General features: G+C 34.5%; 1 protein-coding gene across 1 annotated transcript; it reads left to right on the top strand.

Moving 5' to 3' along the window:
* The first annotated feature begins 7,044 nt into the window (after positions 1 to 7,044).
* LOC120157302 (WAT1-related protein At5g40240-like) lies at positions 7,045 to 7,533 on the top strand. Its single transcript, XM_039168474.1, has 2 exons — positions 7,045 to 7,252; positions 7,332 to 7,533. Exons 1-2 carry the CDS (start codon positions 7,059 to 7,061, stop codon positions 7,531 to 7,533), a joined length of 396 nt encoding a protein of 131 aa, XP_039024405.1. The 5' UTR covers positions 7,045 to 7,058.
* The last annotated feature ends 9,857 nt before the right edge of the window (positions 7,534 to 17,390 follow it).

Below are 17,390 nucleotides of genomic sequence, written 5' to 3'. Positions count from 1 at the left end.
TATTGATTCAATCAGTATCGGTACTAATGAGGTAGTATCGATACTATGGTAAGGGTATCTATACCCGGTAACATCGAACCTAATTTTGGTATCGATACCGGAGGGGGTATCGATACCATAGCGTAGTAGTATCGATACTATGGTGAGGGTATCAATACCAAGCCACATCGAAGCTAATTTTGGTATCGATACTGGAAGGGGGTATCGATACCATAGTAGGGTAGTATTGATACCATAGTAGGGTAGTATCGATACAATGGTAGGGGTATCGATACTGAATGGCCAAATATTTTAAGTTGGGCTGATATTGGTGTAAAAAGGTTAATAATAAGAATTTTGATTAATGTTTAAGTTATAATTGTTAGGAAATACAGTAGTAATTGATATTATGCATGTATTTAATGAATGTGGGATAGATCGAAATCAAGCTCTCGAGTCGAGTAAGGCTTCCCATTTTGGATATCTAAGCAAGGCGAGACAGGTGAGTGCCTTTAATTGTGAAACTATATGACGTATTAATCATATATGTATAACTATTAAAATGTGTGTGGTGATTACCAAATCGGCACTAATTGTGCATTTCACGAAATTCGTCCTTTGTGGATGAATAACCGTTTCGGCACTAAGTGTGCATTTCACGGAATTCATCCTATGTGGATGCATAACTGTTTCGGCACTAAGTGTGCATTTCATGGAATTCATCCTATGTGGATGAATAATCGTTTTGGCACTAAGTTTGTATTTCACGAAATTCATCCTATGTGGATGAATAACCGTTTCGGCACTAAGTGTGCATTTCACGAAATTTATCCTATGTGGATGAATAATCATTTCGGCACTAAGTGTGCATTTCACGGAATTCATCCTATGTAGATGAATAACCGGTTTGGTACCATGAGTGCAAAACACGGAATTCATAATATATTTATGAATGACCATATAGGCACTATAGGTGCACTATAAAGAAATGATAATAAATGGAAATAATGAATTGATATTTCATTGATAAAGAATAATGATATATATATATATATATATATATATATATATATATGTTGATTTTATTGTATGATTAAGTATGCCTCACTTAGTAATACTTAACGTGTGTTTATTTCACGTGGAGGTTGAATACAGCTGAGTAAGGAGATCATTGGACATCCAGACAGAGTCGCCTCATCAGTAACCGTGTAACATACCTGTCTACTTTTGTTATATTTTTGTTGGCATGTAATAGGGTTTAGTAAAAACCCATTAAATAGTATTTAGATTAAATCATTGTGAAATGTTGAGGTGTTTGAAAAGTTAATGTATGTTTTCTTTTAAGTGAATTAAAATGTTTTTTAAAATGAAATAAAATTTTACAGGATTTCGAATTAGGAACAATAGTATTAGTGATGTTATATATACCTCATATACGAATGGGTATACGGGAGATGGGTGTTACATATGTGATGGTGTGTACGCGTACTGAAATTTCACAAGCAGTTGGAGTTGTGAGCAGGTATGCATGATCCTAGAAAATGAAATTGGCAAGCTCTATGGTATCTCCAACAAACCATAGATGTTGATTTAGTTTTTGAATAGGAGGAAGTCTACTTTACAGTCTACGGTGGCTTTGTCTACTACAGAGGCAGAATACATGGTAGTTTCAGATGCTGTGAAGGAAGCAATTTGGCTTAACGGTTGATGGAAGACTTGGGAGTTGTTCAAAGTCATATTAATCTCTATTGTGGCAACCAAACTACTATTCACTTAGTGAAAAATCAAGTCTATCATTCAAGGACTAAGCATATCGACATTAGGTATCACTTTCTGCGTGAGATCTTTGAAGAAGAAAATATTCTACTTCAGAAGATTGCGACAACAAAAAATCTTGCAGATATGATGACCAAGGTGGTAACATTAATCAAGTTTAATCATTCTTTGAACTTGATTAACATCTTGAAAGTTTGAGCACCTTCAAGTGTACGAAGCTTGTGAGTGCAATTAGAGGCACTACATAAGGATAGCTTCATAAGATTTAGAGAGTTGAAGAAGTTGAGTAGGCATGGTAATTTCAAGCCAATGTGGAGATTTGTTATGTGTGGCTTGTAAAATTACAAGCCTCAAGTTGTAAAGTCAACAAGTGTTGGTCAAATTTGGTAAACATCAAAGTTCCTATTTATTACCATTGAAGAAGTCAAGTTAAAATTTGCTACCACAATATTAAATTCAAGTTGACAAGTGGCTTTGATGGACACCAAAAATTGGCAAGTGGCCAACTTGTGCACATGGGAAAATTCCATCTTTGGTCCCTAAACTATTAGGTTATTTATAAGTTTTGTCCGTAAAGCTAAACTATAAATAGGCTTAAGCACTTCCATTATAAACCATCCAAAAAGTTCTCTCTCCCATTTTTTTCTTTATTCTCCACTTTGTAATCGTTTGGTAATTCTAAGGAATTCCATTTATTGTAATGTTTTGTTGATAGTAAATTTATCATCCGTTGTGGTTCCCGAGGAGTAAACAATATTTTATTGAACCTCATAAATTTGGTGTGTTCTCTCTATTATTTATTTTGTATGTTCATTATTGGATTTACACCATTGTATTTCAATATTCAATAGTTTGACGGGTTTTTTCCGCTGTGCAATTTAGATAGTTTAATCTTGACATTTCAAATCAATTTTGAAATTATGTTCATGTGGGAAATAACACAGTTTCCCCAACAACTGTAATTTGAAATAAAACTCAAGTTCAATTTTATGTTATGTTACATGCATTAGAATAAGGTATTTGTAGAGCTTGGAAACATTTTTTTACCTGGATAATATACGCAAATGAAAAATGAAGAGATGCAAGAGTTTGTAGTAGGCCACCAATTATCCAATTTGATTCAGATGATATAAACAATAGAGAACTTTGAAGTAAATTAGCAGATGTTGTTGCTGATGATGATGATGTTGAAGTATAAATGACTTTGGGGCCCTTGTAGAAAATAAACACAAATGCACCAAATATTGATGTTATGGTGCCAATGATTTTAGCTTGAGAAATTGAACTTCTAAATGCTAATTTTTCCATCCTTGTATGTGCAAAAACATGAGAAAATAAAGGGTCTCAAGGGACTTATCTCAAGCACATAAAGGTCATAAAACATGAAACAAAAATGGGATATTCATGAAGACAATTAAATACCTGAAGAAGACAACAAGTATGAAAGTAAAAGCTGGTATCATATTGATAATGGTTGAACTAAGAGTTGCGGAACCAAATTCTATGCCTTTGCACACAAGTAGCAAAGATGAGAAACTGTCTCCAAAAAGATGAAATAATTCATAGAAATGAAAATCATTAAACAAACATAAAAGGGAAATCAAAATCCATACCCAGGAACTCCAAGAATGAACATTCTCCAAAAAAGAGGGAACTTCAACGGAGGGAGCAATGTTGTCTTGCAAGAGAAAAAAAATCAGATCAACAAACAAGACATCCAAAAGTTTAAAATGAAATTCATGAAAATGAGCAATGTTGAAAATAAGGACTGCAAAATCACACCATTAGCATTGAATAGAAAAATAAATAATAATTCAAAAGTGAAATAGTAAACCATGTTATGGTAAAAACCACCTCCTTAGAAACGAAATCGCTCCGATATGTATAATCGCTCCAATAGGCGGATCGTCCCCTAAGGTTAACATGGTCGCCCCAAATTTTGTACCCCCAAAATCGGAGTGGACTGTTAGCGGTATTGCACTTATGATCGAAAAGTATAGAGAGAATATCTTTAGAAACACTAAGAGAATAAATAGTGAGTTGTGGAGTGAATTGAGAAGCTAAATTCAACTATCTATTTAGAGGTTAGAAATAGGGGTATAATCATCCAGTAAAAAATTAGATTAATATATTATTTTAATTATGAAATTAAATCCTATCATAACTGCTGAAACATCCTGGTGAATCTGACATAAAAATAGTCTAGGTTCATCGAATCAATATTCAGCTGTTATAACTCTTGAAATTCCACGCGAATTTTCTCTAAAAATATAGTATTTGTGTGAATTTTCATTTGTTCTTTTAGAGATAATTTTATACAAATTTTCTCTAAAAAGATAGTATATGCGCTTACGTGTTGAAGACACATATTACCACGACCACGAACACAATCACTAGATGGATGGCGACGATGGTAGTGTTTGAGAGTCCCCTTTGTTCTCTATCACTCAAGAAGGGAGTGGAGAATGCAATCCTTAAATACTCATTCCCAATAGTGTTTCCAACTCTATGTGGGATTGAGCATTACCAACATTCAAGGAATTAGTGTTGCCAACCATAGCCATGGTTGCAGCAGAGTGCTCCAATATAGTCATCAGCCTTTTTTAGAAAGTTGATTTTTCCAAAGGGATGAGCTACTTAGTCTTTAGTGCCTACTGTTATATTTTAAGCACCCTTGTTTTCCTCCTTTTACTCTCCATTTTTCACAGGGTTTTTTCATGAATTTCATTTGAAACTTTTGGCTCTAACATGTCTTCTTCTTTGTTTATCTGACTTTTTTTCTTTTTGCAAGAAAACATGGCTCCCTCCGTTGAAGTTCCCTCTTTCTTAGAGAATGTTCATTCTTGGAGTTCTTGGGTATGGGATTTCTTTCAGACTGGTAAAACTTAATTTTTAAAAAAAATAAACTTATTGAAAAATTGTGGAAATGTTGTGGGTAGGAAATAAAATTTTAAAAAATACATATATTGAAATTTTATTTTAAGATCTAGATCATTTGCTATAATACACGCGGAATTTGTTATCTCTTCGTTGACTAGTTTCATCAAATATATTATATACATATAACTCGTCATGTGGACCTAATGAAAAATTATATGGAACTCATCAAGAAGACATAATGAATTCTAATTACCACAGGTTGAATTGTGGTATAACACCAATTACCATACAATCATTGGCACCATACCGTTCAAGGCATTATACGGTTACAAGCTACCTATGTTACAACATCAGTGCAACACACAAGTTTGAGCAGTTCAAGACATGCTACAACACAGAGAGCATCTTAACAGAATTTTGAAAGACAATTTAACCAGGGCTCAACATAGAATGAAGCAGCAGGCAGACAAACATCGTACTGAAATGCAACTCAACATTGGTGATGAAGTGTACTTGAAGTTGCAACCTTACCATAAGATCTCCTTAGCTCTTTGATGGAATTTGAAGCTTTCAGTAAAGTTTTTTGGTCCCTACAGAGTCATTGAGAAAATTGGATCATTGGCATACAAGTTACAATTACCAACACATTCAAAAAATACACCTTATTTTTCATGTCAGCATGCTTAAACGAAATGTGGGAACAATGTTGTTACCTCTTTGGCCCTTTCAAGGTTGGTGACGATGGTCAGCTTCAAGTTTACCCTGCGGTGGTCATGGACAAACGAATAATTAAACGGCACAACAAGACAGTAACTCAGCTTCTCATTCAGTGGTCAAATTTAGAACCGGAGAGTGCTACTTGGGATCAAGTCTCAATTTCCCGATTTTGATCCTTGGGGTCAAGGATCGTGTGAAGGGGAGGGTAATGTTATGACTGTGGAAGGAAAAACGAGGACTATGAAGAGTAAAGAGGGAAAATGTGTTATAGTTAATATATTAATATACATATAATAGTCATGTGAACCTAATGAAAATTGTATGGAACTCATCATGATGATATGACGAATTCTATTTATTTATTATATTTTATAAACCTCAACATGATGAATTCCAAAAACACAATAGCAAATAACCTAAATCTCAAATAACACCTATATTTCTCTAAATTTTTTCCATTTGGATATTTACCCAATTTGGTGAGAAAATTGAAGCAAAAGTCTTTTTTCTATTCCTTTACCTAAAGATCAAAAGAAAATTATTAATGAAAAGTATGATTCCATTGAAATCTCTTGCGCCATCAAGTTCTCATACCAACCATACATTAAGGGTCTGTTTGTTTCACTGAAAACATTTTCTGAAAAATATTTTTCGTAAAATGAGTTACATCTTTTGTAAAATATTTTATGGAAAATTTTACGATGATTTGAAGATATTGTGTAAATCATTTTCCACTGGTTGCTAAATTTTATAGAAATTATTTATTGAAAATATGAAATATAAAAAATGATATTTTTATTATAAAAACTTAATATTATTATTTTAAAAATCTTAGAATAATTTATTTAATACTATTTATACTAATATTATTATTAAAATATTATTTCAAAAATATTTATAAATAAAAATGGTAATATTAGTATATTCTATTAAATAAAAATATTATAAATTATATTAAAGATTTATTAAAATAAGATATATTATATTTTTAAAATTATTAATAATATTTTAAGTATTTTATTGAAATATTATTAGACTATTATTAATATTAGATACATAAATAATATTATTTATAATTAATTTAATAATAGTTTTAAGAAATTAATAAACAATATAAATTTTACTAATAATTTATTATATATTATTAAAACAAGAATATAATAATATCATATATTATTATAATATAACTAACTATATAATAATAATAATAATATATATTATTAAAAATATTAATAAATATAGTTTAAATACGTTAATAATTAATATTTTTATTAAAATATACTAAAACATCATATTAATATTAAATACATAAAATAATATTATTTTGAGTATCCATGTTTTGAATTAAAAATTTTGGAAAATGACTTACGGAAAATCAAATCGTAAGTCATTTTTCAGACAATACAAAACAATTTCTGTTGACCAGAAAAATATTTTATATCGACCAATCTATTTTCCTTCAATAAAACACTGAAATATGATAAAAGTATTTTCCGAAAATATTTTACGGACAAAATGATAAGAATGTCAATGTTTAGAGATTTGATTCCACCTTTCCCTTCCTCTTTAGTCTTTTACTTGGTAGAAAAGCATAAAAATAATGATGATTTTAATGTCATAGAAAATTAATAATGGTGATTTTAATGTCACAGAAAATTCATACAAGCAAACTAACAAAGTATGATATGCTGATAGAGGAGAGTGAGATGGCAAGAAGGAATGGATTCAAGGAACTGGTGTTGCCAACCATAGCCATGGCTGCAGCACAGTGCTCTACGGTAGTCGTTAACATTCTAGTGAAAGCTGCTTCTTTGAAAGGGATGAACTACTTCGTCTTCGTTGCCTACTGTTATATTTTAGGCACCCTTGTTTTCCTCCTTTTAGCCTCCATCTTTAACAGGTCCTTTTCATGAATTTCATTTGAAACTTTTGCCTCAACCATTGTCTTCTTTGTTCATCTGATTTTTTTTCTTTTGCAGGAAAACAGTGCTCCCTCCATTGAAGTTCCCTCTTTTTTGCAGAATGTTCCTTCTTGGAGTTCTTGGGTATGGGTTTTCATTCCCCTTTTATGTTTGTTTAATGATTTTCATTTCCCGTGAATTCGTTTCATCTTTTCGGAGACAGGTTCTCATCTCAGTTACTTGGGTGCAAAGGCTTAGAACTTGGTTCCGCAACTCTTAGTTCGGTCATTATCAATCTGATACCGGCTTTTACCTTCGTAGTTGCCGCCTTCTTCGGCTATATATTTAATTGTCATCATGAATATCCCATTTTTGTTTCATGTTTTATGACCTTTATGTGCTTGAGATAAGTCCCCTGAGAGGCTGAAACCCTTTATTTCCCCATGTTTTTGCACATACAAGTATGGAAAAAGTAGCATTTAGAAGTTCAATTACTTAAGCTAAAATCATTGGCACCATAGCATCAATATTTGGTGCATTTGTGATTATTTTCTACAAGGGCCCCAAAGTCATTTCCACCTCAACATCATTGTCATCATCATCTGCTAATGTACTTCAAATGCCTCTATTGTTTATGTCATCTGAATCAAATTGGATCATTGGTGGCCTACTACGAACTCTTGCATCTCTTTTTTTTTCATTTTCGGATATTATCCAGGTAAAAATTAGTTTCCAAACTCTACAAATACCTTATTCTAATGCATGTAACATAACATAAAACTGAACTTGAATTTTATTGCAAATTACAGTCTCATATAATGAAGATGTACCCAGAAGAGATTGCTGTAAATTTCTTTTACTATTTGTTGGGAACCATTATATGTCTACCAATATGCTTACTTGTTGAACCAAACTTGAGTTCCTGGAGACTGAGTTCTAGTTTAGCTGCCGTTGCTGTCTTATACTCGGTAAGATCTCAAGTTATCGATTTACTTAAACTCGAGTGTGTGTTAGATACGAATATTCGAATGTAACATTGTTTCTGTTCCTTACTGGTCTTGGGACTTTTTGGGTTCCCCTTTTTGTACCTTGTACACATATGGGGGTACGCTTGAAGGGGCCTGTAGTTGTTGCAAGTTTCAAGCCAACTCAAGCCATTGCTGTTGTTATGAGTTTTATATTCCTTGGTGAAGCAGTATTTCTTGGAAGGTATTATATATCGATTGTTGTTTTATGGTTTTTATTTTCTTTTGTCTTCAACATATCATGGTAGAACATATTAATTTTTTTTGGCATAATGTCAAAAGATATCCTTAACGTTTGGCTAAATAATCACTTTAACTTTTATATATATATTAGCATTTTGACCTTAACGTTTTATTTTTTAGTGTGGATGGAACCATTAGTTAGCAAATGGTTAATGCTCTAAAATATGATCCTTTTACCTTAAAATGAAATGTTGATGGCCAAATTAATACTTGTGAAAGAAAGAGACCAAAGTGACTATTTGATCAAATGTAAGGACCTTCTCATCCTAAAATGAAATGTTGGGCTTAAATCCATCCAAGTTTTTCATGTTAATTTCTTCCTAACTTTGCCATTCCTTTTATTTGATAACCCTTAATAAAAAAAGCTTTATATTTTGCAGTGTGATAGGATCCTGAACTTTATCTGTGGGTGTGTATTGTGGGGGAAAGCAAAAGAAGAAGAAGAGATAACATATGATGACTCTGGCTTAAGCACCTTTAATGATACTGTCCCTTTACTGCAAAGCCAACAAAGTTGAACAAATGCTTCTACTTTCATTGGAATATGTAGTTTTAATATGCGCCAATATTGATAAATTGAACGGTATCGTTTTTTCTTTAGAATTTTCATTAAGACATCGTCGTTTTGAAGTGTGTTTTTACCGGTTCAATGCTTCTATTTTTCATTGGAATATGTAGTTTTGATACGCACCGATATTGATTAATAAAATGGCGTTGTTATATTTATAGAATTTTGATTAAAACGTCATCGTTTTGAAGAATGATTCTATCAGTTCAATGCTTCTAGTTTCATTGGAATATGTAGTTTTGATACATACCAATAATGATAATAAAATGTTGTGTTTTAGAGTTTCAATTAAAAAAATATCGTTTTGAAGTATGTTATTATGATTAACGCCTTTGTTAATACAACTGGGACATCAAGTAGGGGTGTAAATGAACCGAGCTTAAATAAATAAGATTATGTATGTGCTCGTTTGTTCATTTTTTTAAGGTGTTTATGTTCAGTTTGTATTCGTTTAAATTTTTAATATCGTGTTTGTTTATTTAATTTTGAAAGTATTTGGTTTGAGTGTTTGAACTTCTAAATGCTACTTTTTCCATCCTTGTATGTGCAAAAACATGGGGAAATAAAGGGTCTCAAGGAACTTATATCAAGCATATAAAGATCATAAAACATTAAACAAAAATGGGATTCATGGAGAGAATTAAATACCTGAATAAGACAGCAAATATGAAGGTAAAAGCTGGTAAGAGATTGCCAATGGCTGCACCAAGAGTCGGGGAACCAAGTTCCTTTCCTTTGTAATAACATAACTGACCTGAAAACCTGTCTCCCAATGATGAAACGAATTCATGGGGTTGGGTTTTTCTTTGTTAAGCATTGAACGAAATTTGAAATGGGAAAATCCATACCGAATAAGTTTAAAAATGAAAATTCTTGAAAAAAGAGGGAACTTCAATGGAGGGAGAGCTGCTTTTCTGCAAACAAAGAAGACATGTGAGAGCTGCCAAGAGTTCCAAATCAAATCTGTGTAAAAATTTAAAGATTTAATGAGGAAAAGTGCAGAAAGACCTCTTAAAGAGGAAGGCCAAAAGGATGAAAACGAAGGTGCCTAATACATAACAGTAGGCAGTGAAGACGAAGTAGCTCATCCCTTTCAAAGAAGAAGCCTTCACTTGAATGTTACCAACTACAAGGGAAAACTCCACCGCAACCATAGCAATGGATGGTAACACGACATCCTTGAATTCATTCCTTCTTGCCCATCTCCCTCTTATGTATCTAACATATCATCATCACCATCATATATATATATATATATATGATTCAGTGGTAAAAGAAAAAGTAATTATACAATGAGGTATTGATTCGAGTAATTGTATTTGTTGAATGTGTACACGTAATTAATAAATTAAGAAAATTAAGAACATATACTACTTGATAATCCTTCTAAACTATTCAATATATATATCATCCTCGACTACCTTAGAAATAAAATGTCAAGGAGAAATTGAAAAGAGATGGAATCAAATCTTTGTCTAACTCTTCATTTTGAGTTTTTTAAATAAAGGCTTACGAGGGAATTGTATCTTTAAACATAATCATTATAGGATGAAGACAAAACTTTAATTGTGCCCCACCATAGTTTCTTTTTACACATGTTTCAAATCACTCATACCAAACTTTTTATTGTTAACATTTCGTCTACTTTTCACTAATGGTGATTTTTAAGTTTTATCTTAAACTCGAAGTAGGTGGAGATGGAATATTTTTAATCAAAGGAATCGATCAGTAGAAATATTTGACTCAAACTTTCTCGTAACATTTACTTTTACTTTGAGCTTCGTATATAGATTATCCTCTCAATCTTGCCAAACCTTTTGTTTTGAACGTTCTCCATTGTTATCCTTCTTTTAATCACCATCATAATCACCCACTACTAGAATGTTCTCCATTGTTTTAAATCTACTTAGGGATGCTAGAAATTCACCAAATTTGAGTGTATATTTCACTTACACATGATTTGGACATTAGTGTGGTAAAAAAAAGCCACTTAAAAGATAAATTTGTTGGGATTAAATTCAAGAATTAGGGATACTAGTATAGACATCTATAGTACTATGTTTTTCTATCAACATGTAGCTTTATGTGGAGAAATTTTAGAATCCGAGGTCAGAAATGGATCGAAAGAGAGACGGGTGGAGAAAATGGTGGATCCATTTATAGTTGAGGGTGGGCACATGCCCACCTGAAATTCGATTTTTTTTTCAATTAATTATTTATTTTACTGATAATGCCCACCTGAAATTTTATTGTGCCCACCTTGAAACTCAAATTTTCTTCGGTTAATTGTCTATTTTATTAATGGTGTCTACCTTGAAATTTTACTTGTATTTATCCCATGAAAAAAAATTATGTCGTTAACATACATGTGTCCATCTTCAAAATTATTTCTGGATCCGTCACTTGGTGGTGGATATCGCCCCTAAAAAAATTAAAATTAATATACATTTTTATATTTTCAATTTATAATATATTTTCTCTGAAATATAGCTTTATGTGGAGAAATTTTAGAACCCTGAGGTCAAGGATGGATCGAAGGAAATAAGATTAACAATGCAAGTAAAAGGGAAATATACACAAACTATTGATGTTTCAGTCCTGCTGTTGAACTCATGATGTCTCATTCTCTATGCTTTGCAATGTAACACATCTGTTTCTATCTGAATTCAAATATGAATTTACAATTCGATCATTAAACTTTTGAATTTTACTGTTTAAGTCATTCATACATTAATTCTTTAACGTTGTTATGTTGCAACACCAAAACACTGCCTTTTGGAACTTTTTATTTCTAAAATTAACCTAATATCTAAGCCAAATTCATGAAATTTTGGTCTTACATATGAATGCCATCCCTGATTCCCTAGCTCGCATCAGTTCCTGCAATTCCTCCTTCAACTCGGTATCGATCTGGGGATTTAATTTCCGGGACAACGAACCTCGCTTTCTTCCACAGCTTCCCGGGGACTATGCACTTACTATTTCAGATGAGTCTTCGTGATCGCCATCTTTGTTGTGAAATTCGGGTTAATTTCCACCAATAACAGATTCGCCTTGAAAACTATTATCTAGGTGACTAGTGTGAAAACGATTGTACTAAAAATCACCCCAAGGTAGATTCCCAGGAAAGAGGAGGGGTCACAATGGTCCCTCTTAAAACCCACTTTCCTTAGACAGAACTACCAAGACAAGTAATTTTAATAGGACAATAATTGACAACAACTATACCCGACAATAGCTATTAAATAGACATAAAAGAGAACACCAAAATATTTCACTAATAGAGGAAATATTACAAAGAGAGAAAGAATACAATAGCCTTTAAAATAGAAGAAGGCTTATATTTGTGGGATGATAACTAAGGAGGAGGAGGGCTTATTATAACAAAAGAATTTCCCCTCCTCCTTATACACAACCAATGTGGGACTTTTGCCAAAAACCAACAAATCTCCACCTTGGCAATTCCCACACATCTCTAAAAAAATAATCTTTTAATTTAACAATATTGACCAAATCTAAACAATGTTTAAACTTGACCGCAGTTACCACTTTTGTCAACATATCAGCAGGATTCTCAGTGGTCCGAATCTTCTGGATTATGACTCCACCTTCTTCTAGAATCTCTCGTACAAAGTGATATCGAACATCGATGTGCTTCGTCCTTGCATGGTAAACCTGATTCTTTGCTAAATGAGCACTCTGACTGTCACAGTGCACTTTGATGTGCTTTGTTCCATTCCCAATTCACCAAGCAACCCTTGAAGCCAAATTGCCTCCTTCACAGCCTCTGTAACTGCCATATACTCTGCCTGTAGTAGACAAAGCCACTGTTGACTGTAAGGTGGACTTCCAACTGACTGGTGCCTTTGCAAATGTAAACACATAACCAGTAGTTGATCGACGCTTGTCCAAATCACCTGCATAGTCTGAATCACATACCCAACTACACACTGACCATCTTGTTTGTCCTGCTGAAAGACCAAACAACATCTACGTGTTCAGAACATACCGCAGAATCCATTTCACAGCTTGCCAATGCTCTTTTCCAGGATCATGCATATACCTGCTCACAACCCCAATTGCCTGTGAAATATCGGTCTCGTACACACCATTGCATACATCAAGCTACCAACATCACTTGCATACGGAACCTTTGACATGTATTCCCGTTCTGCTCATCCTTAGGTGACATGGATGCACCGAGCTTGAAATGAGGAGCAAGAGGTGTACTAACTAGTTTTGACATCTCATTTATGCCAAAACATTTTAGTACCTTCCTCAGATATTCTTTCTGAGATAAACAAAGCCTCCCCAATTTCTATCCCTTGATATCCATGCCTAGAATCTTCTTCGCTTCACCAAGATCCTTCATCTCAAACTCCCTTCAATTGAGTCTTTAGTTTCGCAATTTCTGTCTGACTCCTGGAAGCTATCAGCATATCATCAACATAAGAAGAGATATATATAGGATCCGTCTTCTAGCTCGCGTAAATACACACAATTCATATTTGCTTCTTGTGTACTTCTGCCCTATCATAAATTGTCAAATCGCTTGTACCACTGCCTTGGAGATTGCTTCAATCCGTACAGCGATTTTTCTAATTTGCACACCATCTCTTCTTTTCAGCAACTTGAATCCATCTGGCGAGTCATGTAGATTTCCTCATCCAAGTCTCCATGTAAAAATGCAGTTTTACATCCATCTGAACTAGTTCCAAATCCAACTGCGCTACCAAAGCCAACAAAATTCTGATGGAGGAATGTTTACAACTAGAGAAAATACTTCATTATAATCAACTCCTCGTTTGAGCGTAGCCTTAGCCACAATCTTGCTTTGTAGCAGATGTATTCTTGTCAGGAAATCCATCTTTCTTTGCATATACCCACTTGCACCCAATTGCCTTCTTTCCCTTCGGAAGACTAGCTAGTTTCCACGTCTGATTCTTTTGAAGGGATTGCATTTCTTCATTCATGGCAATCCTCCACTTTTTATGTTTTGAACTTTGAACTGCTTCATTAAAAGTGGCAGGAACGTCATCAATTGCAATTGGTGATGCAAAAGAGACCATATCAGCATAACGATCAGGTTGTCTAATGGTCCTCTTTCCCTTTCTGAGTGCAATTGATTCATGTTGATGTGGAGGTTCTTGGGTCTGAACCTCTTCTTCATCTGAATCTTCTTCTACCATAGGATAGTCAACATCATTTTCTTTACTGGTTGGGACAAATTTGCTTCCTTCAAACTCCACCTTTTTGGGAGTTCCATCTGTCTGCTCCAATTTTTCTGAAGTCACCTTTCTCAACATGGTAGATTCATCAAAGGTAACATCCCTGCTGAAGATTATTTTCTTTGTTTCTGGACACCAAAGACGATAGCCTTTCACACCAGAGGGGATCCCCATAAAAAATCGCCTTCTTTGCTCTTGGATCCAGCTTTGACTCCTTACATGGTAGTATGCAGTGGAACCAAACACATGTAAGGAATCATAATCTGTAGCAGGTACTCCAAACCATTTCTCTAATGTGTTTTACCACCAATAGCAGTCGATGGTAAGCGTTGACAAGGTGACAAGCATAGACCAAAGCCTCAGCCCAAAATTCTTTGCCTAACCCAGCATTAGACAACATACACCGAACCTTCTCCACTAATGCCCGGTTCATACGCTCTGCCACTCCATTCTGTTGTGGTGTACCTCTGACAGTGAAGTGCCTAACAATACCTTCCTCTTCACAGACTTTCAGAAATGGATCATTTTTGTACTCTCCACCATTGTCTGTACGGAGACGTTTGATTTTTCTGCCTGTTTGAGTCTCCATCATCTTTTCCATTTAAGGAAAAATCCTAGCACCTATCCTTTGTCTTCATTGGATACACCCAAACTCTCTGGGAAAAATCATCAACAAAGGTGACATAATAGTGTGTTCTCCCAATGAAGTTGTCTTGGAAGGCCCCCATACATCTGAATGAACATAATCCAAAATACCTTTAGTATCATGGATTGCTGTTCCAAATTTCACCCTCGTCTTCTTCCCTTTGATGCAATGCTCACAAAAAGCTAATTTGCAAGCCGAGCACCCTTCAATAATCCTTGATCTATCAGTAATTTCAAGGATTTTTCACCAACATGCCCAAGCGCATATGCCATAACCTGGTTGCTTCTGACTCCTGTTCATCAGTAGAAGCTGCCACTGCTGCTGTCCCAACAATTGTACTACCCAGAAAGTAATACACATTGTTTCTTTTCGGATTCCCTTCATTATCACCAGTGCACCAGAGATAATCCTCATAATCCCATCTTTTGCCCTCACTTCTAAACCTTTTGACTCTAAGGTTCCCACAGAGATGAGATTTCTCATTAAATCTGGTACATAATGGACACTGTTAAGGTTCTGATGATCCATCCTGATTCCTCAAGCGAATTGAACCAATCCCAAGTGTGTCAAGAGGGGAATTATTTGCTGTGTAAACAATTCCACCTTTTAGTTCTTTAAAATCAAAGAACCATTCTCTATTGGGGGTCATATGGTGGCTACAAGCTGAATCTAACAGCCATGAACTGGAACATTGGTTGAGGCGTAGCAGCGAATGCGAAATCTGAATCTCCATCATCATACTCGACCACATTTGATTCTGAGACAGCCTTCCCCCTTTCAGGTTTGCCTTTATTCTTTAGCCTGGGACATCTTTCTTCCAGTGCCCTTTTTCTCCAGTGCCCTTTTTCTCGACAAAAGACACATTCATCTTTGCTCAATCTGGACTTTGACTTCGATCTCCCTCTGCTTCCTTTATTCTGACTCTTGGAATGGCCTCTAACAACAAGAGCTTCTGCTTCGACACTTGTGTTTTCTTGTTTGTCTTTCTTTCTCAATTCATAACTATACAAGGCAGCAGTTACTTCTGAGAGACACATCAACCTTCCCATGAAGTAGAGTAGTTTCAAGATACTCAAACTCATCAGGAAGTGATCCCATCAACATCAGAGCCAGATCTTCGTCTTCAAAAGTCACGTCCATATTCATCAGATCAGTCACCAGCTGATTAAAGCTAGTAATGTGACATTCATAGTGGTACCTGGTACATAGTTGAAGCGGAACAGTCTCTTTTTCATGTAGAGTTTGTTCTGACCGCTTTTCTTCAAAAATTTCTCCTCCAGTGCCTTCCACAATTTACTTGCAGAAGTTTCCTTAGAAAATGCATACTTCTGCTCTCTAGAAAGACACGATCGAATAGTACCACATGCCATTCTATTGATCCTCTTCCATTCTTTCTCCTCAACATCATCTGGTTTCTCTCGTTCAATAGCAATGTTTCATCAGATCAGTCACCAGCTGATTAAGTAGTAATGTGATCATTCATAGTGGTACCTGGTACATAGTTGAAGCGGAACAGTCTCTTTTTCATGTAGAGTTTGTTCTGACGCTTTCTTCAAAAATTTTCTATCCAGTGCCTTCACAATTTACTTGCAGAAGTTTCCTTAGAAAATGCATACTTCTGCTCTCTAGAAAGACACGATCGAATAGTACCACATGCCATTCTATTGATCCTCTTCCATTCTTTCTCTCAACATCATCTGGTTTCTCTCGTTCAATAGCAATGTCTAGACCTGCTGAAATAGGGCATCTAGAACTCGCTTGCCACATGCCGAAATGAGGTGCAATCAAAATCTCCACTGCAAATCTAACATTTGTCACAGCATTTCTTGCCAAAATTGAAGATGAAGAAGCGTCTGTCATTTCTGCTACAAATTCTATTTATAGCTGCCAATGCAGAATGTCAATTATCCCAAGGAAATTTTTCTGATGTGGAAGATCAGCCTAAGCCGCAACCACAGAGCATACTAAAATAAACCAAGAGCGCTGATACCAATTGTTGTGAAATTCGGGTTAATTTCCACCAATAACAGATTCACCTGAAAATTATCTAGGTGACTAGTGTGAAAACGATGTACTAAAAATCACCCCAAGGTAGATTCCCAGGAAAGAGGAGGGGTCACAATGGTCCCTCTTAAAACCCACTTTCCTTAGACAGAACTACCAAGACAAGTAATTTTAATAGGACAATAATGACAACAACGATACCCGACAATAGCTATTAAATAGACATAAAAGAGAACACCAAAATATTCACTAATAGAGGAAATTACAAAGAGAGAAAGAATACAAATAGCCTTTAAAATAGAAGAAGGCTTATATTTGTGGGATGATTAACTAAGGAGGAGGAGGGCTTTATTTATAACAAAAGAATTTCCCCTCCTCCTTATACACAACCAATGTGGGACTTTTGCCAAAAACCAATAATCT

The sequence above is a fragment of the Hibiscus syriacus genome, unplaced genomic scaffold, assembly GCF_006381635.1.
Source record: "Hibiscus syriacus cultivar Baekdansim isolate YM2019G1 unplaced genomic scaffold, ASM638163v2 tig00111239_pilon, whole genome shotgun sequence".
In the NCBI taxonomy this organism is placed as follows: domain Eukaryota; kingdom Viridiplantae; phylum Streptophyta; class Magnoliopsida; order Malvales; family Malvaceae; genus Hibiscus; species Hibiscus syriacus.
This window is presented reverse-complemented; position numbering and strand designations above follow the sequence as displayed.